The following is a 27,124-nucleotide window of genomic DNA, read 5'->3' on the forward strand; positions in this document are numbered from 1 at the left end:
TTCCTCTGGCTGTGCAGGACCTGCAGTATAACTCGCTCGTTGTTCGGTGTGGGATAGAACCGGATAAAGATGCATGCGACGTCGGTGGTGTGCATGGACTTCAGCACAGCTTCCCAGGAGCCCTATGTCGGTATCGGCATCCGATGATATATGCGTCTGAACATTGTTTCGCATGGTCGAACCCACGACTGTGAGTATGCTTTGGGCAGCTTCACATAGCGGACGCATCAACTCCATATAGCTTCCCCAGCAGACCAACTCAGTCTAGCGGTTTCCAGAAGAAGCTCTAGCGGCGGCAGCCAGCAACGCTATGCTTTCGCGCACCAATCACGACTATTTTGTTTTCTGTTTTAGCTATTTGGGAAGACGATTGTCTCCATCTCAACCCAAAAGAGCTTCGGAGTTTAGGGGATCGGAGCTAAAACACCTGCCCATTGGTGTTTCGGAAGGAAAAGTGGGCATGGCGGCTGTTTCTGCATAGCGCACGTTGCTGATCTTGTGTTGCTTGTTCGGCTCAGCATCTCTAGTCCCAAGTGCATAATCGTTACAAGATCTGGCATAAGCAATAGAGCATCTTGGCAAAGGCCATGGACGAGAGATCAGAGGCCTCCTTTGATTGACTTTTGACAGGAATAGCTACACATACATTCGGTTCATCCCGTGCCCAGATGGAAAGACTGGTTCAAAGTATTGAAGACATTATAGCCGATCAACACGTCGCAACGTCTCTCTGAGAAATACGAACAGCTCGCTATCTGTATACAGGTTTGATCGGATCGGACATTGAGCCTCAAGCTTTCGGCGATCACGACGGCGAGGCGAAAAACGTGGAGTGTGGGTCGGAGCTCCGCATCTCACGTATGCGGCGCGGTAGTACAGTCTACGGGTCTTCTCGAGCGCAAAAGCAAGCACTACTGACGCCTCGAATTCGGTACTCGCCCAACAGCCACACCGAAACAGCCGTCTTGCTTATGTCGACCAAAGTCAACTACGACTTGTGTCGTGAACTCACCCTGACAGTGACACGTCCGTGAGAATGTACTCCTAACGATGACACCCGGCGGGGAGGCTAGACGGCAGGCCAGTTTCGACGTATATGCAGGGAAAAAGCAGAGCATGAGTGATGCGAGGCAAGGTGTTTAAGATACATACGACAGCCATGCATTACTGAGATGGTTGATGCTGTGTGAGCTGAGCTGCCCAACTTCCACTCCTTTCCGTGATTGATTCACGTCGCCAGTTTCTTTCGACTATGGCGCTGGCTACTAATCTTCAACCGCTGGCTTATGCCGTGGCCTACGTTACCTTCTTTCTGGGCACCACCTCGACCTTTCTGAGGTTTTACAGTCGTTACGTCGATGAGAGTCTGAGGAAATGGAGACGGGATGACTACTTCGCTGTGGTGGTTTTCATCTTCAGTGTCGCTCAGCAGGGTGTCTTGCACATGTTCCTCTACTGGGGATGCGGGCTGTAAGTACCGAATAGTTACCTTATGTGGAGAAGACAGGACTAACCGTTTTGCGCAGACATATGGACGCTCTTAATACCTTCCAACAACTGGAAATTGTCAAGGTATGCACCAAAGCAAGAGACATACTAGCGAGGACATCTTTACTGACCAAACACCTCAGTGGCTCTTTGTCGAGGAGATAGTCTACTACTCCGTACATTGGGTTATGAAATCCGCCTTTCTCTTCTTTTACCTCCGGCTTGCGCGGGAGAGTGCCGAGTTTAGCTATGCTGTCTACGCTGGCCTTGGTCTTAACACAATCGTGTGGGGATGCAACATGTATGTCCTCATTCTTCCTCACTCTCAATACCATGGAACTGACATCTGAGACTAGGCTTCTAGCTTGCATCCAATGCATGCCCTTTGATGAGATCCTACACCCTGGCACCCATCCCGATGCCTACTGCATGAACAAACTCATCGTCCTCCTGGTGCCATGTCTTTTGGTAAGCATGAACCATAGTACATCACCCCGCAGACCACCCCACTAACCTTAATACCCAACAGAACATCGGCCTAGACATGTACATCCTCCTTCTCCCCATCGCCATGCTTTGGAACTGTCAAATCAGCTTCCGCAAAAAGATCGCCGTCCTCAGCGTCCTCACCTTCGGCAGCATCTCCGTCATCATCGCCACCTTCCGCCTCATTCCACTCCTCGAATTGGGATCTCAATCTGACGAACCCATCGACACATCCTGGGTTCTCGGCAAAATGATCATAATCGCCGCCCTGGAGACGCAATTCGCGATTGTCGCAGTCAACCTCCCTTCGCTCAAGAAACTCTGCACCAACTTCACCGGCGAAGAGAGTCTCGTTGAGGAACCGCAGAACTTGAGGTGGAAAGCGAAGAAATTGACTTCGCAATGCAGCGACGACTCTGACGACGACGAATTCTACGTCTCGGGTGGAAATGGACGCGGATACCATTGGCGCAAGAGCAAGGCTAGCTCGCATACAAGTTTCCGGACAAGCATCGCACCCAGTTTCGCTACGGATGAGGAATCGCTTCAGGCCAGTGTTGCTGTTGCGCTTCCGGTGCTGTGGGTCAAGTCGAATGTTCAGACGGTGAGGGTGGGTAGAGGGCATGTGAGCAGAGGGCATGTGGTTAGGAGTCTGGTTAGATGTAGTATGGAGAGGGTTGAGGATTGCTTCCCCAGAGGACACTTCTTGAGGACGTATGGCAGGCCGGAGTCGAGGCGGCCAGAGAGTAGATTGCCGACTTGTATGGAAATATGATGTTTGTTACGATTGGATTGGAATGATGCTGTTTACCAGAGATCATATGTAGACGACGGCATTGGCGTCTGTTACCTTCGCAGTATCATATATGGGATCTTGATGTTCAGTATACCAGGTATCGGTACCACTCCGAAAGAATACAAGGCTTTTACTACTATTTCTACTTCTCTTACCTGCTCCCACCCTCGCTCTTCTATCACTACACGTACACCGAAATTCCTCGCCCTCTCATCTAGAATATAACCAGAACTCGTGGCCCAGCGGTAAGGCGCTCGCATCATATCTGTGATTCCAGCTCAGCAAGGTGCACCTTGACTGAGGCGGTGGCCGCAGGTAACTGTGGTACCGTCTAATGGGTGGATGAGAGCACTCTTACTCGACGGTAACGACGTAGTGAAGAGGTTGGTGCTGGACACATCCGCTGGTAACAGCGTGATAGTGGTTCTGCGACTGCGAGAGACGTCTGTTCGAATCAGACCGAGTTCAATTTTTTGGTCATACTAGATAGATGGAGGAATGATAGGTAAGATGGGTGGTGAGGCTGTGCGGGTGTAGGTGAGGTTGTCATAGGGTTTTGAACGGAATGAGAAAGAATGATTAGACGCGTCGCTAGGAAGAGGGATGCTTACATGCACCTTAGCTGCATAAAATTCATTTTAATCTTCTCCGTGTGTTGAGCCGCTGTGTCCCTATCGATCTTCTCGCGCAACTTCTTGATGCCTATCTCAACGACCCTCTTACTTCCTAATAGGCTGCTTCTTGGGTGAAAGACACCGTGAACCCACTGGATCAAGATGACTAACCGCACCCCTTCTACCATGACTGCAGGCGGAACTGGGAGCTTGCGGAGGACTCAGATCCGTTACATGCTGACCTGAGCTATCGCTAGAAGCTTCTCGAGAAAAGCCGAAATCGAAAGGATCCGGTAACTCCTGCGCATCATCGTCGTATCTATTGTGGCTTTCGGGAAGCAAAGGCTGCGGCCCCGACCGAGGAGGTTCGAGAGGCGAGACTGGTGACCATGGGTCGATTTGTTGCGGCGATGTTGGCCAATCATAGTTGCTGGCTGCTGGCAGTGGTGGGAGTTGTATGGGCTCGTTGTCAGATGAGGGCGTCATCAAGTCTCTAGCGAGAACGAGCGCTTCAAAGAACCAAAGAGCACTGTAAGATGTCAGCGCAGCAACGTATGCATGAAAAGTTGTACTTACCACTCGGCTGTCCCCATGACAAGTTTCGCCACCCATAGTTTGAATAGATACTCTTTGTCGGCTTGTCGGTACCAACCCAGAAAGCACATGAGAAGAAGGTCGACTAACCAGAGTACGCCCATTAAGACGTGAATCGCAAGATCGACTCTTATGCTGTATGTACTCGGATACACGAATCGGAATGTGATGGAGCCGATGCAGACTGTCATTGTGAAGGTAGCCTCGTGGCAGGGTTAGCTGTGTATATGGAATTGAATATCGAGACATACCAAGCCCATCGAGAAGAACAGGACGTTTTCTGGAAGGGACGGGTACAGCCAGGCGCTGAGACAGAGAATAGCGATGGCAAATGGGATACGCACTGCGTGCAGAACAACTGACTCTGTCCATCCCGACGGAGGTCCCAGCTGGAAGTAAGCTAGTATGTTGCTCATGCTGGTCGAAGCGAGGAGAACAGTTGGTGATGAAGTTTGAAGGAGACGCCTGTTAATGAGAATGCGATAATACTGCTGTGAAAGATAGAGATGATAACGGTGAGTATAGCATTTTTGTACCAAACACTGTCACGGCTGCCAGACAAGACTCACATTTGTCTCAGACACTTCAAATACATGCCCCTAAGCCTGGCCGATCTAATTTCCTAAATTGCTATCAAAGACAGCTGTGTTGAGACACCAGAGACACGGAGCTTCCACAATCCGATCTACATGAACTCGAAACGTTGCATAACTCTTGATGATTGTAATCGAAAGCCTGCTTGTGCATGTAACTCTTCTTGAGGCATCTCTCCAGACCAGATCCCATAGCCTAGAATGTTGGATATCGGCCTAGGTTGCGCGCCTGCCGTACGTGAAAGTCTATCTCTAAATAGCGTTCCATACGATTAATCCGGCCCTGAAGGTCAACAGCAAGAGCCAGAAGACGTTTCATTTCTTCCTGCATGTACCAAGATTGATGTCGCAAGCCCAAGAAGACTGCGATAAGGCCAACGTATAGGATGAGGACAGACACGAAGAAGCAGAAGAATATTACTGCTGCCAGGAAAGCGATGAGCATTTCCGCGTCGACCTTGATTAAATCGCGCATTGGTAGTCGGTTTGTAGGAACTGAGGGCTCTCCGTTGGGTCCTGTCGTAAGTCTCGATCGGAGATTAAGCGGGGGAATGAAGTGTAGCAAGAAATCTGTATCAATAACCCCCAGAGCCATATATGTTCAGTCCTTTGTTTGCTGCAAAACAAGCACGCGCAAGTGCAGTCAACACCTGTTGCACGTGGAATGGCCTGGAATAGCCTTCAACGGCGTAACAACTGTGATTGCGATCTCCTTTGAGACGCGTCGCGAATGCCGTAGCTGCCAAGCTGTGACTACTCGCTGCTCGGAAGAACTGGTGGGATTCGCAATCTAGAATCACTTGAATGTGATGGCATGACAGTAGAACGAGGAGTAAAGAGTATGCTATCGTTTCACTCAACTTCCCTAGATGTGCCCGCCTCGTTGCGCCACGCGCTAGTGGCGCGTCTAGCTTACGCACAGACTCCCCCACCTCCTTTCCCGGACTGGTGTCTTCGGATCTGTTCTTCCCATCACCAAAAGGACGCGCCGCGCACTAGTGACGAGGCTTCGACAACCAATCTTATCCAAACAACCGTCTGGTCAACGTCAAAGTCAAAGTGCAAGTCGTGCCGCGGCGGACGCGCCGCCCCACGCTTCCCGTCCTTGGCTTAGCCAATGGCATCGCAGAACGTCCTGCCTAAGGTGACAAGCTCAACCACAAGCAAGCATGTGGATATAGACGCGTCCCAATGGTTTCATCGTCCTGGGTATTCACAGAGAACTACGGAATGGGCGGTAGGTAGCGTGGCTGCTTAGTCCTCCGCATTAGGAAGTCCAGACTTGGATCGCGTGTGATGAAGCAAACGATGGCGTCCGCGGTACACTACGAACGATGAGAACGAGTCGGTTCTGCCGTTCCTATATGTAGGTAGAGATTCGCTTGATTGAGATTGTCGCGAGACGGTTCTGCAGTCCTCCTCCCAAGTCATTCTTTTCCAACAGTCACTCATTTTCAACATGCTTACTTTCTCTTCTTTCTTTGTTGCTGTGCTGCTAGGCGCCATCGGCAGCAATGCTGCGCCACTCATCCAGGAGCGAGGTATGTTGATAGTGCGACATCTCTGTCGTCGCGTAACTGATGGGTGACAGGTATCGCGCCAAACCTTCTGGGCAACTTCAAGTTGATGGAGCAGTATGCGTCGGCAGCATATTGCTCAAACAACTATGACTCAACCGGAGATCAGATTGAGTGCTCCACTGGAAACTGTCCGCTCGTTCAAGACGCAGACTCTACCACCGTCATCGAGTACAGCCGGTGAGTCTAATCCCAGGCCCCGCAGACGTCAAGTTTCAGCTGGTTGAATGGCCATGAACGATCCGGAAGCTAACAGTATACAGAGAGAATGCGATGACCGATGTGACGGGCTTTGTCGCAGTCGATCATACGAATAAACTCGTAGTTGTCTCCTTCCGCGGTACTCACACCATCGAAGACTGGCGTACGAACCTCGACTTCGGCACCACTACAACAGATATCTGCCCAGGCTGCACTGCTCACCGCGGCTTTTGGCAGTCCTGGCTTGATGCGCGCGATAGTGTCTTACCCGCCGTGCAACAAGCAATAACCGCCTTCCCTAGCTACAGGATCACCGTAACAGGCCACAGTCTGGGAGGCGCCGTCGCTACACTCGCCGCCGCCAGTATGCGCACTGCTGGCTACAATGTCGCGTTGTACAACTTCGGATCACCAAGGATAGGAGGAAGTAAGATTAGCTCCTACATCAGCAACCAGCGTGGTGGCAACTTCCGCGTCACGCACTGGAACGATCCCGTTCCTAAGATGCCGTTGTTGACCATGGGATATGTTCACATCAGTCCTGAGTACTACATCAACAAGCCGAGTAGACAGCCGGTATCGGCTGGCGACATCCAGACCTTCGCTGGTGCTGCCAATCTTTTCCAGGGAAACCAGGCATGGCTAATCATGGATGTCGAAGCCCATCGGTGGTATTTCGACATGGTGTACACCTGCGGAGCGAAGAAGTCGAAGCGTGGAGCTTTGGAGATGAGGGGCGTCGAGGGAAATATGGAGGTGGTGACTACGTTCTGATACCCCGGATAATTACAGGTGTCTTCTTCAAGGTCCGGTATAATGTATATTATGTCTAATGCTCGATTTCTGTCCAACCTCTCCTTCCTACAAAACCCTCAACCCCTTCGTCGCTTTCAACATCTCGTGCTAACCTTCCGGTAACAACGCTTCGCTCATGGTCTCGACCGCGTACAAGGAACGAGTTGAAGCCTCCAGTCCATTTCCCCCTTCCCCTGCCGGAAGCATCCGGACTAAACCCGCTACTCTGCCGATCGAGTTGGAGAAACCACCGCCGTTGATGTACCGACCCAATATCGTTCGTCGAGCCCGGATATGCATTGGTGGTACGTGTTTGATCATCCTCTTCTGTGTCGGTGTCGAGATCTTGATCCGCTACTTCCTCGTGTACGTATGCGTCCGCGACACTAGCTTCGTCACTTGAGGTCACGGGGGTTCGTGTTGCAGAGCTACGCTGAGATCTCCTCCGCCTTCCCTTTCGTCTCGCTGTCGGCTGTCTGGATATCTCATTTGATGGGAGACGCAATATGACTGTGTAGTTGTGTGGCAGTCGTATACCGTGTAGACGTAGGCGGATGTATCGAGTCTTGAAAGCTGCTACCAACTTTGAGCTCTCCTGGCATTGTCCGCCTGCAACTTCGCTTCCCTCATTTGCCGCTTCATCGTCTTCTGTTTCGTCATCATCCGTAGTCTGTGGACTTGGCATCCCGTTCTTTCTCTTCCTCCTGGGCAAGATACTATAAGTTCCGGTATCCCATATGATCAGGCTTCCAGTCTTTCTGCTGGCACTCTCGATCAAGTGGTTCCAGTAGTTGTGTACTCTAGTCTCGATCGCCATTCTGCCTATGCTCCGCGAGTTGGGGTCGCCAGGAAGTCCTTTTGGAAGGGCGAAGGACATCGAGCTCGTTTCTGAGAATTGGAGACGGAGGTCATAATGTACACCTGCAATCGGGTGGTTGTGTTGATGAACGACAAAGTGGTGACCATAAGGGTTGGCGTTAGACTGGTACAGGGTGGCGAAATCATCGATTGAGAGTCTTGGTACGTCAAGTGCTGTGTTTCTAGAGCTTTTCACCAGGTGGTTTCTGAAGTAAGAAAGGTGATCGTCAATCTTGACCTTGCCGGCTTCTACTGCTGCTAGCGCGGGTAAAGCCTTTGCGACAGTTGGCGTTGCATATGAGTGCACATTCGGTTTTGAATTCAGGCTTCTGATATCTGCCTCAGACGTTCTTCGTCGCTTTGAAGGCCGCGGCGGCGATATGTCGCGTGCGAGACTTGCTGGTAAGCCCATTGCGAGCCTCGCGCAGTTGACAGCTCGCTGTCACCTATTCTCGGGCTTAGAAAAAGCACGAATCCCACAAGTTCATTCTCTGCCAGGTTGTACTCCTCAACATTGCAGGCGAGGAGGTTGGCGTTCGTTTTGTGAGTGAGATGCGCATTATAATCGCAAAACGCCGCGACGAAGCGATGACGTCAGCTACCCGCGACATCCAACGTTGAACACCACGAGCATTCCGAAGCGATGTTAATAATCGTACGCGCAATCGAAGAGGCAGACGTCGGGATGCCAAAAGCGAAAGATCCGGATCGTGACGAGAAGCATACACGCGTGTGCGAAGTGTGGGGTCCCCGCAACAGCCGAGGTCTGTCATTGGCTGTCGGCAAACTTCCTTCTTTCTACTCGGCAGACCTGCCCAAACAACGACCATATCTCAACGTCAACGCGCGAACACAGGCACGAAGAGGTTAGACGGCACCCATACTCCGGATATGATGAGGTTGAACGGGAGACGCAGGCTCCACCGATGGGGATCTGATCGTTCTGGGGTGTGGATCAGTGGATCAGCGGAGGAGATGGCGTAAAGTCAAAGGTATAAGTATCCCTATTGCTCTATCCGATGCTGGTCGCGATTCTGGACTCCCCTCATCATATCCTGTTGTATCTTCGAATTATTTAAAGCTACTTCATAATGTCTTTCGATACGGAGGTTCTCATCATAGGTGCGGGCATGAGCGGCCTGGGCCTCGCTGTCCAAATCATACGCAAGTACGGTCTTCGTAACTTTGAGCTCATTGAGAAGAGCGACGATGTCGGTGGCACTTGGTTGGCAAACACATATCCAGGCTGTGGATGCGATGTAAGTTGTTCCGCGTCCAAACAGCTATCGGTGCCGAAAATTATGCTAAGCTGACTAGGTTGCCTCACACTTCTACTCCTACAGCTTCGCGCTGAACCCAGATTGGTCGAGAAAATACTCCATGCGTCCTGAGATTCAGGCCTACTTCCGCTCTGTGGCCGAGCAGTACAAGATCGTGGATCACGTCCGCTTCCATTCCATAGTGGAGAAAGCAGCTTGGAACGATCTCGACAACGTCTGGGAGGTATCTATCTTGAACCTTCACACCAAAGAACGGACGACGCGTCGAGCGAAGATACTTGTCTCGGGTGTGGGCTCACTCTCAGTGCCTAAGCAGTGCGATCTTCCCGGAGTGGAGACGTACCAGGGCAAACTGTTTCATTCTGCGCAGTGGGACCACAGTTTCGATTGGAAGGACAAAGATGTCGTTGTACTTGGTATGTCTATGTATATTGGCTCGTCAGTTATGTGCTTACAAAGCCCCAGGCAATGGCTGCTCAGCAACTCAATTTGTTCCTATCATGGCCAACGAGCCCAACCCCGTGCGTAAACTCACACAGTTCGGACGACAAGCGCAATACCTTGCAGAGCGCCAGAATCCGTACTATTCGAATACCTTCAAAGCCGTGATGCGCTACGTACCACTAGCAATGCGCCTCTACCGTGCGAAATTCTACTACGACATGGAGCGCGACTGGAGTGGTTTTGACATTGAGACCGGGCGCAGCATCCGCCAAAACCTGGCCAAGGAGAATGAAGCATACGTAAAGAGCATGGCGCCGCCGAAGTATTGGAGCGCGCTCATTCCAAAGACCGAAATCGGGTGCAAGCGGAAGGTGTTGGACACAGACTATCTGAAGACCCTATGGAGAGATAACATTGAGCTGGTTGCCGACGATCCAGTGGAAAGAATCACCGATGATGGCGTGGTAACAAAGAGCGGTCGCGAGGTGAAGGCAGATGCCATCGTGCTTGCCACCGGCTTTGCAACACAGCAGATGCTTTGTCCGATGGAGATTGCTGGGCGTGACGGACTGCGACTGAACGAATACGTGAGTTTACCACAAATTGCCGCATGAGACCTATATACTGATGCATATCGTAGTGGGATAAAACCTCACAAGGCGTCGCGCAAGCTTACTTCGGTACGGTGGTCCCGCAATTCCCGAACTTCTTCATCCTTATGGGGCCAAATACCGTCACCGGCCATCTCAGTGTCATCTACACTGTCGAGTGCCAGATCAACTTCACTCTCCGGCTGCTAGAGCCCATCTTCAAGTCACTGCCATCATATCGGTCGCAATCATTCATTCCTCACATGCTTTCACCACCACCGGCGACCGTAGAGGTCAAGCCGGAGGCTGCGGTCGCGGACTCGCAATGGACACAAAAAGCAGCAAGCAAGCTGGTCTGGAACTCAGGTTGTGTAAATTGGGCTGTAGATCCGAAGACAGGTCTTAATAATAGTAAGTGGGGAGGGTGGACGTTGGTGTGAGTCCGTGCGCTAACGCTGTCAGTGATGTACCCTGACTGGCAATTCCTCTATTGGCTCAGAAGCATCTTTTGGAAGAAGGGTGACTTCTTTTATCGGAACGAAAAGACGGGCGAAGAATTTCGACCGGGTACTACCAAAACTATCCTCTGGCTGGCTACTGCAGGAGCACTTGCTGGCGGTGCCTTTTTCGGACGGGATTGGATCCAAGATGAACTGCCTCGCCGGCTAAGGAACCTCGACGCGAGGACATTGGTACAGAGCCTGAAAGCCTGAAAAATGACCAGATGAGGGGGTGAGTCAGCGCATGCCTGGATGGGACGCCAGTATCATTATCTAGGTCACCCACACCTCCAGGCAACAACATCGTCCGACCAAGGCAAGTAGGATGCTCATGAGACGGAATAGATGATCTTTTTTCTACCAATGGTACTAAGTGGTGCGATTCGTCTCTTGCTACGGAGCGTTTCGCCGCCATCAATGACGTCGCGCGCACGAAATGGTCGTCTCTCCAGCAACAAGCAACACTGCACCCTTGTTTCCACGGTCGCAGCCTTCAGAGCCGTCCCCGTGTCGCCTTAATAAGCTCAAGTCTATTGTTCAGCTGTCCTGCACGAACAATACCAGCAGAGTGAGGGAGGCGGGATATCTCACTTCCGGGTGTCCCTTCACCTTCACTTCACCAAATCGTCTCCCAGCCCCCTCAATTCCAGCTTTTCAAGCCCACAACCTTTTCGCTAATATTAATCGCATACTGAGAGTACTTTGGACTGCAAACTCTTCAGCTCTTTACACGATTATCCATTTCCAACTCGTCCCCAACAAGCTCGCCTTGATCATCTCATACCTTCTTACTTTACATTTCACAACCCAAGATACCCCCTGAGATGTCTCCAAAGACTCTCCTCCCAGGTTTCGCAGTGGCGGTCAGCCAGATGGCTGTTCAAGCTGCAACCACAGCCTACCCGACCGACTACATCGTCGAGCACATCCTCAAGCTCAGTAACTACCTCATCAACCTTGCGGGGACCTGCAACCTCTTTGGCAAGCCCGAACTCGACATCTACAGCCCCAGTCTCAGCACTCTGTTCGACCGCCTGCAGAAGAAGCAGGTCGGCCCAAGCCTGTTGCCTCATGGCTTTCTCACTGCCGAGCGCATTCACGGACGCATCTACGAGCGTGCGGACGAAGAGGCCACCGACCGCCCTCTCGCCGACTACGAGGACATATACTATGCGCTCGTCGCACGCATGCAGGAGATGCATCAGTTGTTGAACCTCCGCATCGACAGTGGCTTCAACGTTGCGTCTGAAGACATCTCTGAAGGCGGCCCCAGCATCGCCGAGCTTCACAACAGTCTGTCTGAGTACTGGAACGTCCTAAACAACCCATCATGTGGCAAAGCGCTCGACGATGCGATCCGCGAAGCAAGGCTCGAGTCGCTCCGGCACGAATTGGTTCACCAAGTCAGGGAAAAGAACATGAAAGCAGAGGAGGCGCATGAGCAGTTGTCGCAGCTCTACAGCTCTGATGTCTACAACGGAATCCTCGGGCTCAACTTTGTCCAGGACTGGGCGCCGCCCATGATCGGTGCTTACTTGGAGTCGAAGTACCGCCGCATGCTCGACTTGGAGAAGGAAGAAGCTGTTGTCAAGGCCAGGCTGTCGCGCCGCCAAGCCAAGATGAAGACGATGCGCGAGGCCCTCGCCGCCAAGTCCGCTGAAGACAAGCTCATTGCCCGACGCCACGCCCGCAACAACGCACGCAGGGCTGCTCCCATATGCGACATCGACTACGAAGTCAGTCGCCCCACCAAAGCCACCCCCGTCGGATCCGAAGACGCCACCAAGTCCACCGGCGCCGAGCCCAATACCAACAACATGTACCACTTCACAGGCAAAGCATCGATGCAGCACTCCCCCGAACACCAAGCCCAGATCCACCCCGGTCACCACTACGAAGAGCACACGGCCGCCTATTACAACCAGCCCATTGAGGATATCATTGCTCACCAGGAGATGCTCAAGGCAGCTGCTCAGTGGCAGATCAAGGAACAGCGCGTATCAGAGTACAGCGAGTACCTCCGCGCTCGCGCTAGCCAGGATGCTCAGCACAGGGTTGAAGCTAGTCAGAGCTCCGTGTCGTCGGGCAGTTCCTTCGGTCCTCCTCCTCCTGGTTATGTTCTCGGCCCTTTTCATCACCCGGATATGGATTACAGTCAGTATGAGAAGTTTTGAGGCTGGACTACGTGCTAGGATTGGTGGTTAGGATACATGGATTGATGAAGCTATCGACGGATAGCAGGGCGGTGGATGCTTGAATAGATGGATCAATCAGTGAGGGCTATACCCAAGTGGTGCCACACGAGAGATGATATGTATATAGACAAACAGTGGCAGCTGGAACGATTGGTCTTCGACGCTCACGTCGTTGCGATTCCTTGCTTGCTCAGATAAACAATTGAAACACTTTACTCTTGAAGCTCCATCTTGACTTCCTATTCTCAGAAGATGTAGTCCGGATCCACCTCGATGATCATGTTCTCGCCGTAACCACCCGGTCTCGGTGCCGTAAAGTCTTTGATATGCCAGAGTTCCTCATTTAGACGCTCAAATTCTCCTGGTCGCTGCTCTTGACAGTCGTAGAGATTGAGAGTCTGCTTTGGTGTTAGCATACAAGTAGCAGCCGGCAACAAGCACATGAAGCAACGTACCTGTAACCCATCCAACCTCCCCACTACCTCTCTCGCCTCATCCCCAAGCAACTCCCCACACTCCGCTACATCCAACGTCTTCAACTTCGCCCTCCCCTCCCACTCGCCCAGGGAAGTCCACATCTCCCTCCCCAGATAGCGACACCGATTCAACGCCAGCTCCTTACAACCCCTCGTCTCTTTCAGCAGCACAGCCAACTGCTCAGCCCTCAGATCACAATTCTCCAACCTCAACGTCGTGAGTCTGCCACTCCACTCAGCCACACTCTCAGTAAGCAACTCCCAAGCCTTAGCCTGCTCTTCTCGTTCGATAGCGATACGTGACCGTGGGATGCCGCGTACGTATCTTACTCCGCTTTCGATTCTGAGTGAGAAGGTGCGGAGAGCGCGTAAGTTCTTGATAGCTTTCGCCATGGACAACGTCAATGCCCAAATACTGATGTTGAGATGCTGAAGCATGGTGCCATGGCGCTTGAGTATACTGGTAACCAACGCGCTCTGGAAGTTATGCAACGTCAGGTACTCGTAACTTCTGGCCTGGGGAATGCGCAGCCAGATTTCATAGGGATTGGCTGTACTGGTCGTGACGGATGGGTCGAGGTACTTGAAAAAGGCGGGGGCAAGGGGCGCGATCCCCAAAGAGAGCGTGTGCAGGTTGGCGTTGGCGAGGATGCGGGCGTGACGGGAGGTTTCTGAGAAGCGGAGGAGGGAGGATGTGGGTAGGGGGGTGAGTATGTGGTTGAGGATCTCTGTGGGGAGGTCGAGAAGGTGGGGGGTTGACATTGTTGGGTTTGTTTTGTCTGACATGGTGGGAGTCGAGGTAGGGTAAGGTCGACTGATTGAAGCTGAGAAGAACAGTACAATCCTTCAAGTCCAAGGCTGGGGGAATAGATAAATTTCAGTAGCAGGCAGACATCTCGGTGCCATTGCTGTCAGCAGCGAAACTCTAAACCATATATACTTCCACGTCACGCATGTCTTACACAAGCGGCATCTTCCTCCTCTGCCTTCCTTCCTGCCCATCATCATCACAGCGCTTATTCTTTCTCGCCGAATGGTCCCTGTCACCTTGTTTGAAGCAAACGTTTGACCCCGGGAGGCCGCGTCGTGGCGTCGAGCATAACTGATTGGACAAGGCAACTGTGCCGCATGCTGCTGTGTAAGGCGCCCCCAAATCCACCCTGACGGAATGGCATCGGTTAGGTAAGGGTAGCCCGCTTTGAACGTCGTCAACCTTTCTAGTTATAGAGAGCGTGCAGTGCGAAGGATCTGGCTGCATATTTGTACATAGCCGCATGCGCTGGTGTTGGGGATGAACTGCGGAACTCGTATCGAGTTTGTTGTTCGTCGTCACAAGGCATAGGTGTGTGATGACATGGGCCTCGCGGGCGGCGTGGCTGTATCACTGCAGCAGGATCATAATAGTTGTGTTGTATTGATTGCATGGCAGCGCAAAGTTCGGAGTCGCCGGTGCACCGTTGGTCAGTCGCTCGCCGATGATCGCGCGCGGAGGATTGGGTGCCCAGGTAGGAGGATTCGGGGCCGGGGGGGGGGGGGGGCGGGGGGGGTATCCCCGGCGGGTGATATCAGGAGCCGCGTCCGTATTCGTCAGTCGCTGCATGCAGACATGCACAAGATTGTTGGTTAGGCATCTCTGTTCTACAAAGATGCGGCGTTCTGCGAGGCTCGCGTAGTTCTGTTGCAGTAACGTAGGAGTTAGCCTGAGGTATTCGACAGCTGATGATAAGAATTGATCATGTGTGGGTCTTTTCCATTGCTTGGCTTGGAGCATGCTATGTAGCCGAGACGACTATAGATACACCTTCCTGTGCATTGCATCCGCGGAGAGAGGCTATGATCCTGCAGCGACGACAAAGGGTGCAGGTGCACGAATTGCTCGTCAAGCTTGAGATGCAGACCTCAGCCTTCTCCTCCAGCACCTCGCTCAAACACCCTTACGCTGCCGTCGCTCTTGACCTGATACAAGAACTCCTTGCCTCTCCCACTGTCGTCGCCATCCTTGTTAGCTTCAATGCCAAAGCCCACATCAAACCATTGCTTTCTCTGCTCAGTGATGCGTATCACACCGCTCACATCCCTCGCGACGCCAGTGTCTAATACTCTGACACCTAGTATCCTCCTGCTCATGTGTGCGCATTTGACAACCAAGTTATGATGCGCCACTTCGAGCGGCTGCGGAGGTGTGGAGAGGCTGAGGAGTGGGTTGTCGGCTTGTAGGTGCGCGAGGATGTGGGATACGTTCGGTAGCGTGTGGAATTGCAGCATGAGGGTGGTGAAGTGGGAGGGTGTGATGGCTGGGTTGAGCGCGAGGAGGAGATCGGGGTTGTCGAAGATGATGAGCGTCTTTCGGGCGGGGGATGTAGCGAGTGGGGAGATGGCGCTGGAGATAGTAGACTTGATGTCTGCGATCTCGAGGTTCTTGAGCGTATAGTGTCCGGGGACGCTTTGGTTTGTACTCGCCGGACCGTTCGCGATGGTCGTAGCTGGTGATGTAGCTGGCGCCGCCGCTGGGGCGGATGGAGGTGGCCCTCTCGCAGGCACTATCCGTCCAGGCGGTCCTCGCGCAGGCAATATCTGTGGCCCTCTCTGTGGTGTCGCATTCGATACCGGGACTCGTGGTGTTGCTTGCGCATCGGTTCGCGATGGTCTCTCTGCTGTACTGTCTGGCGCATTTCCACCAGCACCCAGTCCGTCCACAAAGGCGAAGCGTCCCTCTCTCCTCAGCTTGTCCAGATCAAGCGCTGCGCCCTTTCGAGCCTCTTGTTTCCAGAAGTCATATTCTCTCATCCAAGAGACGAGGACGACGTTGTGCCCCTCGTCCCCGCCATCTTGTGTGCTCAGCTCATTGCAGAGGAAGCGGATGAGCAGCCAGTTCGCGCTCGCGCCGAGGGTGCTCGTGAGCAGGAGGATCGAGTCGTTCGGTAGCTGGACGTAGGGTTGGAGGAGCGCTGGGATACGCGTCGAGGGTGGCATTGTGACGCGGACACCAAGTGGAAATTATGAGTTGCGCGTAGTGTGCAGCTTATCGATACCAGCCATCGTCGTCATCACAGCTCGTTCTTCGGATATCACCGCCAATGTCAAGAAGCTTGTTTCAGTTTTCTATTTTCTACGTGTTTTTCGTTGCTTTTGTGGTTTTCTCTACTTTTGATATCGAACAACTCCCGCATGACCTTCAGCCTCAAAACGAACCAGTCCATCGTAAGGCCGCCAGCCAGAAACACCCGCCGAACTTTTTTGCAGCTGTGGCCCACGTCGTATCCTCCTCGGTCCGCTGTGCATGTTGCCTTGCCATCAAAACTACCATCTTAGTCTTCAACCACACTTTTTGGAAAGCTTCCTCATCGTACTCCTTATCATCCTCATGTCTTCTGCACCACTCCGTCCATCCTTATAGACTGAAGTCCAGATCCAACAACTCCCCGTAACGCGTAATACCTGCTTCGGTCTCAACAACACCAATCTCTGTGTCGACTTCTGCCAGCGTGGAAGATCCGGGGTGCTTCTTGGGTCGGGTTGGGATGTTCTGCTGGACGTCTAGCTGTCGCATGATCGCGCCGCCGGTCGCAATCTTCCCCAATTCGTTTGGGAAGAGCCACGGGAATGAGATCAAGGGCATGTGCTCCGGTTCCATAGGTCGCACCGGAACGTCCCTACCACCAACTGTCTTCTTCATACGGCATTCGGCCAATGCAGTCCCCATCTCTTTTGCAGTCACCATATACATCGCGGCGACAAACTTCTCCAGGTTGTCTTCTGCTGCTGCTCGGCATTCATCCTTGTACTGTGATTTGAAGGCACCGATAGTCCTTCCAAATTCTTCTGCGAATTTGTAATCGCGGCTCTGAAAGGGTGCATTGTCAGTATGCCTCATGCATCTCATGCAGTCAGAACTTACCTCATGATTATGTACTAGCACAAAGACAGACCAGGCCTCGAATTCTGTCTGGATTCCATGCTTGGCCATCAATCGCCGCAAAGATTCATCGTACGACGCCTTGAGTCCCGCGGCTTTGACTAGAGTCTCATCGCCGAGCTCAAAAGCATCCAGAACGCGCTTATCGAATGAGTTTTCCCATTGAGGCTACAAAGATGAAGATGCGAAGTCAGCGTATGTCTCTCATGCATTTCGTACTGTCGCGGCTTACCTTGAAATCCACCAACTGCACTTGGTCGTAGAGAATGCCCAGGACCTTTCTTGAATGATAGACCTTGTTCTCTGGGAGATGTTTCTTCTCCATGAAATGTGGGTACTTATGCGGTCTCAGTTCCCGAGCCATCTCGGCTGGCAACCCGCTCTTGGGAAAGTCGACGGCTTTGGAGTGCAATTCCGCCAAAGCGAGGCACTTGTCATCGTTGATGCCATCGGCTTGTAGATCCGCGTGGGCAAGATGGGCATGCGCAATTTGGCCAAGGGTATCATTCTTCATATAACTGACGAAGAATTCGCCAATGTGCGCGGCCGTAATGGGATCGTCGGTCTCAACCGGCTTCTCGGCTGTGAAGTCCATGGCAGGCATATTGACGGTCTGGGGTATCAGATCTGGATCCCACAGTACCATGTAGTCGTCCCCATCGAGATCACCGCCAGAGCACATATTGGCAAGATCCCTATCGCCGTGCTGTGGCAGCACGACGACGTTCTTCAGATGATGCAATCCTGGTACATCCACTGCGCGAACGACTCGTAGGTCTCCCGGGTGAAGTGACGGGTTTCGTGCCAGAACACACACTCCTTGGATAATTTTGTAGTGTCCTTTCCTGCTCGTATCATCGACTTGCAGGAAGATCTCGGGGATTGTGGCAAGCTTCTCTACATTCGTAGCATCAAGCTGGAGGTCGTTCATATGGCCTTGGAGTGTTGCTGTTTCGTCGACGCAACCGAGTACGAATGCGCCGTCATCGATGGCTATCCGAGCCTTCTCCTTGAGGTTCTTGATGGTGCAAGCCCTCCAAAGCTTGAGGAGAGACATGACGAACGGATCTTGAGACTTCATAAAGCCATCGAGGACCATTCCTGCTATCGTTAATGTAGTCTGGTTCATGTCGATGTGTTTCCGAAGCTTTTGCAAGGCAACACCGGCATCTACCATTGCGGTTTCGTAATCGTTTATCATTTCCTGTTGCTTCCTGATCACCACAGAATCGGGTACACCAAGGTACGACAAGACCATGATGATCTGACGGTTGAAGAATGGTGTGGCAAGAGATGAGGACCGGATAATCTCCAGACCGGTGTAAGGTGCCACGAATTTCATCTGGCTGGGCCTTATATGAACCTCAGGACCAGTGATCTTTGGATCCAGGGCAAGCACACCCTTGCAGCCGCCAAGGCGAAATTGGAATAGAGACGGGGGGTCATCGAAGGCGCGGGTAAGCCCGAGTTCCTGGGCAGCCATCTGGGCTAGGAACTGTGAGATCTTACCAACACCGTCTGTGAATGTATAGTTGTTACGTATAATGTCGGGAATCGTTATAACCTTGACGTTATCCCGCATTGCGCGAGTGGTTGAAAAGCATTGACCAAGACGGGCACCGAATTTGGCGACGGTCTTAATGTGATCGAAGTTGCCCAGTGAAATGCGGATGTCGTCGGCGGACTTGGAAGAAGTAGGCGCGTAGAAGTATGCGCCATGCTCGCGGAATTGTGAGTTTCCAAATGCTAAGAACTCATAATATCGCCCTGCAACGACAATGCCATGCTTCATAGCACGGCGCACTCTGTCGAATGCAGCTTCAGCTCTTCCGTTGGGCATATTGCGCAGTTGACCTTCTGTCTTCTCATCGGAGAACTTGACTCGGATGAAACGATCGCCGTCAGCGGCGTGCTTGCGGATGATGCGGTTCGAGGTCTCCATGTTAGGCGATGCTACATGCATCATGGTTGGGGTGATTACCACCGATCGCTGAAGGACACAGTAGCTAGGGACTTTCTTCACGAGATCCTTGATCCGGATGCCGAATATCTCCATCGGGTTATAGTAAACATGCTGTTTGTCGACGACTTTCTCCAGGATATAGACGGCACGGCGAGGTTCCATCGCTGTGAGCTTCTCTAAGAAGTCGCTCGTGATGTTGTGTTCCTTCAAGTAGCCGTTCGATAAGCACGCCTCGAGTTGGTACCGAACTGGAAAGCTCAGATGAAACTGACCAGCGAAGAGATCTTCGAAGACCGAGCCCTTTGAGGGCGTTGACTCAAGATGTGGATGTGTGCCAGATATCTCTTCTTGTAGCAGTGACCATAGAGGCGATGGGGCCATGTCTTGGATCGTGTACTCGTCCAGGTTCTCAATGGCGACGCCATGGTCGGTAAGAGCATCGCTGAAGTCCTTGAACTTGGGTCCAGTCGTCACTTTCGCGTCGAAGATCATGCGATAACTCGTCCATCGGCCTGAATTAGTTAGCTGAGTGATCCGTGATGAAAGTGTATGGGCAACTTACCAATGTCGATGATAGCGGTATCCTTATGGTTCATCAACGGTGAGCCTTGGAGCTTGCTCTTGACAGTGTTGCTGATGATATCGGTCGCTCGGAACCAGGTGCTCCAGTCATACCACGCCTTCTCTTTCCTAGAAAATGTATAGAATTTCCTCCCGTCCTCCAGGTTCTCACCCTCACGTCGCTGCATGTAGAATTGCGGTGGTGAGTTGAACGGAATGATCAAAGCCTGCTGATCGCTGGCTGTGTCGGTGACCTTGTATATATGGGAGAGTAGAGCAATTGGCAAAGCAAAGCGAACCTTGCGCATCTCGTTGTCGATATCGACCGAGAACTGAACGTCAAGCTCTTTGCGAATCAGGTTCAGCGTCATGTAAATACTGCCCGGTGAACGCAAGGTATGCATGGCAATCATAGTCTTGTCTGCCACGTTGACGCCGAAGTCTATGCCTTGCACAGGTAGGACGTTGAATTCGTAGTATTCTTTTGCGGGATTGGCTGGGCTCGGAACGGTCCTGACTTGTGGAGAGAGTGTTTCAATCCCTAGGAGAGCACCGCCAATTCGTAGGTTCCGATGCGGAAAGGCATGGACGGGGGGAGGTCTATAAGAATGAGGTTAGAATGATGAAGTGTGGACGGAAACAATACTCACCGAAATACCACGAAAGCGGAGTTGTCTCGGGTGCCAGTGACCATCTCAATCCTGAAGAGAGAACCAAATGACGACAATGCGTCATACACGTCTTTCGTCCAGTAGCTCTTGGGTATACCTGACAACTTGATCTTGACCTCCTGGCGATGGGCCCAATGCTGGGCTTCATTCCTCAAGATTGACCTCTGTGAACTAGGCTGACCAGCTGAGTTGTAGCGCGGGCGATTACCTCCATGTTGAGGAGACGCTCGAGTGGCCTGTCTTGGTGGGCTTATGATCGATGATTTTGCCGGAGATAGTGTCGGGGTGGTACTGGATCTGGCAATGTAGGTCTCGTTGATGCTGTTGCCGTTCAAGTCGAAGGATGAGAGCTGTTTGACCGGGGTAACTGGTGGGTCTACGCGGGCTGGGACCTGCTCCATAGTAGTGATGAGAGTGCGTGGAGCTTGAGAGAACTGAGATGCCGAAGCGGGCTTGAGAGTTGGTCGGTTGGGGTTGTACTGGCCGTTAGAGCTACCGGAACTGCCAGAGTATGTGCGGTTGCCACCTCTACCACCACGATTTTCGCCACGACCACCGCCTTGATTACCGCGATACATGTTGCGGCTGCCGAAGGATTTCTCACTATTGGAGCTGGTCTCAGATTTCTGCTCACTGTGCTGAACTGGTTCTCGGTTCAGCGTGTACGATCGTGATGATGTGGGGGTGCTGGTGTTGAAAGCAGGAGTAGTTGAGCCCATGGGATCTGGGTCATGAAGGTAGCGGTCCATGTTTGTTTGTGAACGTACTTACCCTCACGCCAATCTTTGGGGAATGACGATGGGGTAGCGGTGGTGGCGCGGGGACGGCTGGCTAATCGGAGGTGACCGCTGCTTCAGGAAAGGGCAATGTAGCGGTGCCGAAGCGGCTGACAAGAGGCTCTGCTTGGATGTGCTGGCCGTACCTGTGTGGGGTAATTGGAGTGGGAGGATGGAGGATGGAGAATTTTGTTTGCTCGATTTGGGCAGTCAAACAGCCGTTTGCCTAGAGGCGCTCTGGATTCGGCAGGAGCGAGTCGAGACACCCGTGCCTGACGTTTTATGTGCTAACTTCGAGCTGAGAATCTGGAAGCTGGACCTCGAAGCAGTCGAGAATAAGCTCTAGAAGAACGAGATGAGTGTGGCAGACTGTAGATGCAGGTAGATAGATGGAAAGTGGTGGAGGACTAATCGTGTGAGGAAGGCGCGGGGTCTGCCCTTACTCGAATGCGTGCCTGTGCTCAGATGGGAAGGCGCAAACGGAGAGCAGCGTGAGAAGATGAGAATTTATGGCTGATATGACGACGATCGACTAAGAGACGCTCGAGAGATGCAGGTAGCCGTGAGATATAGAGAGCAAAGAAGACGTCAAGTAAAGAGGCTGAGAGAACGGCAAGTCCAGCAAACAGAAGGACACTAGCCATGCGGTAAAACCAACAGCAGGTAAAGGTAGATTCAAGACACAAAGTGAGAATACGCCATTGGGTATCTTCAAATTCATCAAATGCCCCCTGCGCCATGCATGCAGGTACCCGTACCAAATGCGCAAAGCCTTCGTACGCCCGATGTGAAACAAATAGCAGCTATCCTACTCTCCCGAAATGCTACCGTAAATCATGCTTTCGTACTCACAACTCAGTCATGGTCTCGTCGCCTTCGTCCGGAATCCGGCCAGTGCCAGACATAAAGCCCGGGGTAAGTGGTGTGCCAGTCGTGAAATCATCGTCGATGTCAAAATCTACTTGCTCAATGTCTTGAAGGCTGCCTCTACGTTTCCTCACTGATTCAATCTCAGTTGCGCCGTCTTCTTCCTCGCTACCTGGCAATGTGAACCCGACAGTCGTGTGGCGGCGGTTCGGCGAGACTGGTCTCAGGGCTGAACGCTTCGTCGGCGACAGCTGATGTGAGTGTGAGAGTGACTTGGGCACGATGTTGGGCTTCTGCGTATTTGGCGTTTGCATCGTTGGCACCTTGAAAGCTGGTCTTGGCTTCGCACGCTTTGGTGCTGGCCCGTTGTTACCCTGGGACGAATTCGAATCTGCTGATGAGGCGAAGGACGCATTTGTAGAGTTTCCCAGAGCTCTGCTAGGTAATGCTTGGACATTCACCGTGGCGACTGATTCATCCTCTTGGGTGTTAATGGCCGACTTACGTCGTCGGTGAGTTCGCGGCTCTCTTGTCGTTTGAGGCTGAGCAATCTCCTTGTAGGTCCGTGAGGCTGGCCGAGCGGGCAGCAGATGCATCGCCATCATTTTGCGAGCCGTCCTGAATTCTTCAAGTTCTTCTTCTTGTTCTCTGCAAAACTCCTCGAGCTCTTGGATCCTCGCTTCTAGTGGTGGTATTGATGCTTGAAGACGCTGAAGATTGTTACGCGTCTTCGCGTGATCACGTTGTTCCTCTTGAGCGTTGCGCTGAGCATCTAGCAGTCGCGATTCGAGCGTCTCGCATCGCTCTTCAGCCTTAGTGGTGATAGCCTCCAGTTCGTTAACCTGCTTCGCCGCGAGCTCTCTCATCGTTTCAGCCGATGACTCTTTGAACTCCTGGTGACTGGTTCGCGCGATATGAAGCTGTCGAATGGCATCCTCCAGTTCCGCTTCCTTCCCTTCAAAGTCTTGCCGGTATTCTGACGCTTGCGTCTCGAGTTGTGCGATCTCGTCGGCTTGGCGGGCAGCGTTCGCCCGCTCCCGTTCAAGTGCGTCCTCTGCTTCACAGCCGCGTCTCTGCTGCTCCTCAAACTGTATAGTGAGGCTGCGATATTCACCCTCGTGCTGCACTTGAGATGCTCTTAGCTGTTGAATCGTACCGTGCAGCTCCTCAAATTGTTCATCGCGGACGCGCTTGTCCTCCTCGTACTGGCTTATCGTCGAGCAGAGTTCATGCTCTTTTGCGCTAGTCCTTTCGTGAGCGGCCTCCAGAGCCTCGGACGCATTCCGCTCAGAAGCTTCCAGGGACGTCTCTAGTTCTTGTACCTTGAGGCATGTTCGACCCTTCTCTTCCAACAAGTCGGACTTCTCTTGCTCCAGACGCTTTTGCTCGTCTATGGAGTCCTGTAGTTCCTTCTCCAAACCCTCCACGTATTCCACGGATTCTTCTCTATCCTTGTGTAGAAAATCGTTTTGCTCATTGAGAAGGGAGATCTTTTCGTTTAGGTGAGCGACCTGTTCCTGGAGTTTGACGGACTTCTCTGTCTCCACCCTTAGCGGCTCTTCGACTGTATTGCAACGTGTCTCGAGATCACTGCATATTTGTGCCATAGAGCGCACAACGGCATCTCGCTGATGTTTGTTCTGGCTTTGTAGCTCCAATTCGAGGCGTTTGCGCCAATCCTGGAGATGCTGGCCCGTGTACTGCGTGCTCGCTTCTTGGAAGAGGGAGATTGAAGGCTGAGTGGGGCTTTTCGACGAGTGTGAGCAAGTATCTAGCGCGGGGGGAAGGTCTCGCTGTTTCTTGATAAGCGCAGCCACGAGGGTATGCGGTATCGTCGACTCTCCCGGTTGTGCCATAAGAACAATGGTAAGTAATGAAGCGATTGTGGCAGCGATCAATTGCCGACGTAATAATGCAGCATGTGTACAGCAGCCGGGGCCTTCTTTCGTCACACCAGCCCGAATGAGGTTCTGGATTTTCTCTTGCAAGGCCCTCGATGACAGTGCGCGCAGCACAGTGGTTCGTAAAGCAACAGTCGCCATCGCGGCTGTAGCCAGCTCATCGATGGTGTCGATGGAGTTGGAAGTTTCGCGGGAGTCAGGCTGCGAAGCACATGCTGATAAAATGTCTGATAAGAGTGCCACGACGGTGCTTTCCTGCATCTGCACCTGTCCGGGTTAGTGAATCAGCCAGTACTACAAAATGAATTGCTTACTGCGTAGATTGGCAGTGAGACTGCAAGAAGCTCGGCAAAGCCTTCAGGCTCTGCCACGCGAGGGGCTTCCAATATGCATGCCTCGTAGCGTCCGACGATACCTTGCGGCAAGCTCCGAGAACTTGAAAGTATGCCAAAGAATGACAGGGCCTCTAATTGGACGGATAGACTCGCATTGGAGTTTTGGATTTTGGAGGCGCACTTTTCGTACAGCATGGCATACTTCTTCTGAACTTGAGGCCAATTGTCCTTCACGTCTTGGCCAATGAATTGCATAGCCCTCGAGGCAATACGTAGGCCTTCGATTGCTTCATTTTCCTTGATTCCGCCTCGAAGAATCCACACTACGTTCAAACAAGTGAGCTCAATAGTCTTGTATAAGTAGCTTGTCGAGCCGAACAGCTTTTGGCCTGAAGGTGTTGCCCAATGTTGTCTTAGCCTTTCGGTGGATGTCGGCTCCTCGTCAGCAGGCAGATTTTGCAGTCCGTCGACTCCCTCGGGATGTTCCGTGATGAGCACTATACCTTCTGCCCATAAAAACAGCAAAGAGGAATCGGCGACTTTCGGGGATCTGAGTATATTGCACAACTCTGTGTCGAACCGCTGCCTCAGATCTCTGGGAAGAAGGCTGTAAAGTCGTCGACATGCACCGTTGAGCATACGGTACACTGACTTCAGGGTCTCGTAGTTTGGTTGCTGTGTGGCGTTTTCGAAGACATTAAGAAAGAAGTTTTGTGCTACGGCGGGTAATGGTATTGCCTCGGGCAGTGGGCGAGAAAGAAGAAGCACGCATAGCTCGGCAAGCTAGATCATTGTTAGTAAGTGATGTACCTTACAATTATCGTACTCACATGTTCGAATTCGGACTTTGATGAATTTGCCCTCTTCAACAGAGAAGGGAGTAGGGACGGCTCCAGGACCAGTAGCTCATCTCGAAATTCTGGCGCATGACCTGGGAACACGTAGTCAGTTTGATTGCGTTTCTACTATCAAGCGGAGACCGGTCAACTGCTTACACAATAGGTGCAGCACACGAAGCGTGTATGCGTTCAGGGACAGTGCATCGTGGACAATCCTGCCTAGTTTCCTCACCGCGCAAGGTGACCGGTCTTGGACGCATGATCGGATAGTCGGTACGTCGACGCGCGCCAAAAGATCGGATAGGTTCTGTGGGATCTCGCGTCAGCTCATCTCATCAACGATGGGATGCTCATGCAGCGAGTCATGTGCTCAAATACGGGAGTTGGCTAGTGGCACGACATGAGGATGCATTGGAGTTGGGGAAGATGAGGGGCAAATACGTAAATACGTACGGATAGCGAAGGGGGGTATGGACACTCGATGATCCTTGTCAGTTCCGACGTCAACTCTGCGCTGATATCCGCCATGTCTGCTGGATCGAGTTATGTTCGGAGTTGGGCCGAATGTTCGTTATGCGTGGATTTGTGACGCGAACTTGTTTGCTGTCGCGTTCCTCTGGCGACGGCCGAAGAGACGCGCCGGGATCGCCGACTTCCCCATTGGCATCAATGCACGCGACCATGCATACTGCGCCAACATCTCACACTCCACTCCCTGCTCCTGCTCGCACTCCACATGTTTGCCTATTGACGTCAGCCATCTATAGATCGTACAGCTGCTGGGCGCAACATTGCTAGCCTGCAGGCATTGCGGGGCTCTTTCTATTCTCCGCTCACACGTTACCTCCCATTGGTGGTAATAGACTCTACGCGTCGTCTTTGCTTTTGGCAGTTCCTTTGCAGTCTCGAGCTTAATGGCGTTCTATCACATTGCTCATGGGAGCCGTATACGGTATCCCGCTTCAGTACTATATGGGAGTAGTCGTCTGCCTTGACCTGTAGCCGTTACCGCGGCATCCACCGGCCTCCTCCGGCTTTCTGGCTTCACCGACAAGCAGACGCCTGGAGATCGCGCGTGGGGTACGGCAAACGCTCATGTGCAGCTTGTTCCCCCACTCGCTCGATTGTCAGCCAGCATCTGAGCTGCACAGACGAGAGGAACAAGTTTCGTGAGGTAATGGTATCACCGTCGTCCAATCGCCAAGGGTAAGTCTGCCGCTCAGCTTCTCCCCAAGCCTTCCAAGCTTCTGTTTTTGAGCCTCAGCCATGGGCATCAGACATCGGGGTAGACGATTGTCCCTGACAGGCGCCTCTTCTGCCACTTGTCTCGCTCTCGAAAAGAAAACATACATGGCAGCAGCGTATCATGGTCGTCCGCAGAGTTCCAGATCCACATCTTCGGTCCTTGTCTGCAGCCGCTCGGGGCCCTAGCGAACGCCTCGTCACGCGACGGCATCTCGCTCGGAATGTCATCCAGCGTCACCTGTCGCCACGATGCGTCTCGAACCAACACATTTGCTTGTCGTTGCCCTGGTCTTCCCCGCAATTACCTTGCGTGTGTCCAAGCCCCTTGCAGGTGATCATGCACGACTTCATTTGATGCGTGAGCCGAAAAATTTGATACAGAAAATCGGGAATCTCGTCAGCCTCCCACGCTATCACTGGTCCATCCCACGACTTTTAGGACGTGTATTGCGACTTTACCTGTGCGCTGGCCAACGACGCTCAAAGCGATACCCGAAAGAACTATCGCGCCAACTGCGTTTAGACTGAAATAACCTCTCCCCGCTCTTACTGTGCTTGCCGTT

At 52.4% G+C, this 27,124-nt stretch overlaps 8 protein-coding genes across 8 annotated transcripts; 4 read left to right on the forward strand and 4 right to left on the reverse strand.

The window, feature by feature from the left end:
- Positions 1–1,252: 1,252 nt before the first annotated feature.
- J4E78_008073 (uncharacterized protein) lies at positions 1,253–2,724 on the forward strand (the record flags this gene model as incomplete). Its single annotated transcript, XM_049368675.1, has 5 exons — positions 1,253–1,470; positions 1,527–1,572; positions 1,632–1,772; positions 2,018–2,578; positions 2,671–2,724. 5 exons carry the CDS (start codon positions 1,253–1,255, stop codon positions 2,722–2,724), a joined length of 1,020 nt encoding a protein of 339 aa, XP_049219640.1.
- Positions 2,725–5,801: 3,077 nt separating this feature from the next.
- Positions 5,802–7,123, forward strand: J4E78_008074 (uncharacterized protein; the record flags this gene model as incomplete). Its single annotated transcript, XM_049368676.1, has 4 exons — positions 5,802–5,808; positions 5,999–6,112; positions 6,163–6,328; positions 6,412–7,123. 4 exons carry the CDS (start codon positions 5,802–5,804, stop codon positions 7,121–7,123), a joined length of 999 nt encoding a protein of 332 aa, XP_049219641.1.
- A 1,970-nt stretch (positions 7,124–9,093) lies between these two features.
- J4E78_008075 (uncharacterized protein) lies at positions 9,094–11,029 on the forward strand (the record flags this gene model as incomplete). Its single annotated transcript, XM_049368677.1, has 5 exons — positions 9,094–9,261; positions 9,320–9,698; positions 9,748–10,313; positions 10,367–10,727; positions 10,779–11,029. 5 exons carry the CDS (start codon positions 9,094–9,096, stop codon positions 11,027–11,029), a joined length of 1,725 nt encoding a protein of 574 aa, XP_049219642.1.
- A 223-nt stretch (positions 11,030–11,252) lies between these two features.
- J4E78_008076 (uncharacterized protein) lies at positions 11,253–12,990 on the forward strand (the record flags this gene model as incomplete). Its single annotated transcript, XM_049368678.1, has 2 exons — positions 11,253–11,258; positions 11,629–12,990. The coding sequence occupies 2 exons, from the start codon at positions 11,253–11,255 to the stop codon at positions 12,988–12,990; spliced, it is 1,368 nt and encodes a 455-aa protein (XP_049219643.1).
- Positions 12,991–13,256: 266 nt separating this feature from the next.
- Positions 13,257–14,273, reverse strand: J4E78_008077 (uncharacterized protein; the record flags this gene model as incomplete). The annotated part of the gene is made up of 2 exons (XM_049368679.1): positions 13,257–13,409; positions 13,467–14,273. 2 exons carry the CDS (start codon positions 14,271–14,273, stop codon positions 13,257–13,259), a joined length of 960 nt encoding a protein of 319 aa, XP_049219644.1.
- A 1,113-nt stretch (positions 14,274–15,386) lies between these two features.
- J4E78_008078 (uncharacterized protein) lies at positions 15,387–16,460 on the reverse strand (the record flags this gene model as incomplete). The annotated part of the gene is made up of 1 exon (XM_049368680.1): positions 15,387–16,460. The coding sequence occupies one exon, from the start codon at positions 16,458–16,460 to the stop codon at positions 15,387–15,389; it is 1,074 nt and encodes a 357-aa protein (XP_049219645.1).
- Positions 16,461–16,878: 418 nt separating this feature from the next.
- J4E78_008079 (uncharacterized protein) lies at positions 16,879–21,347 on the reverse strand (the record flags this gene model as incomplete). The annotated part of the gene is made up of 5 exons (XM_049368681.1): positions 16,879–17,331; positions 17,386–17,571; positions 17,636–19,878; positions 19,929–20,527; positions 20,578–21,347. The coding sequence occupies 5 exons, from the start codon at positions 21,345–21,347 to the stop codon at positions 16,879–16,881; spliced, it is 4,251 nt and encodes a 1,416-aa protein (XP_049219646.1).
- Positions 21,348–22,222: 875 nt separating this feature from the next.
- Positions 22,223–25,844, reverse strand: J4E78_008080 (uncharacterized protein; the record flags this gene model as incomplete). Its single annotated transcript, XM_049368682.1, has 6 exons — positions 22,223–24,409; positions 24,457–24,983; positions 25,107–25,260; positions 25,308–25,408; positions 25,473–25,623; positions 25,770–25,844. The coding sequence occupies 6 exons, from the start codon at positions 25,842–25,844 to the stop codon at positions 22,223–22,225; spliced, it is 3,195 nt and encodes a 1,064-aa protein (XP_049219647.1).
- Between the last annotated feature and the right edge of the window lie 1,280 nt (positions 25,845–27,124).

This window comes from Alternaria triticimaculans (genome assembly GCF_023758025.1).
Source record: "Alternaria triticimaculans strain BMP 0046 chromosome Unknown scaffold_13, whole genome shotgun sequence".
NCBI lineage: Eukaryota > Fungi > Ascomycota > Dothideomycetes > Pleosporales > Pleosporaceae > Alternaria > Alternaria triticimaculans.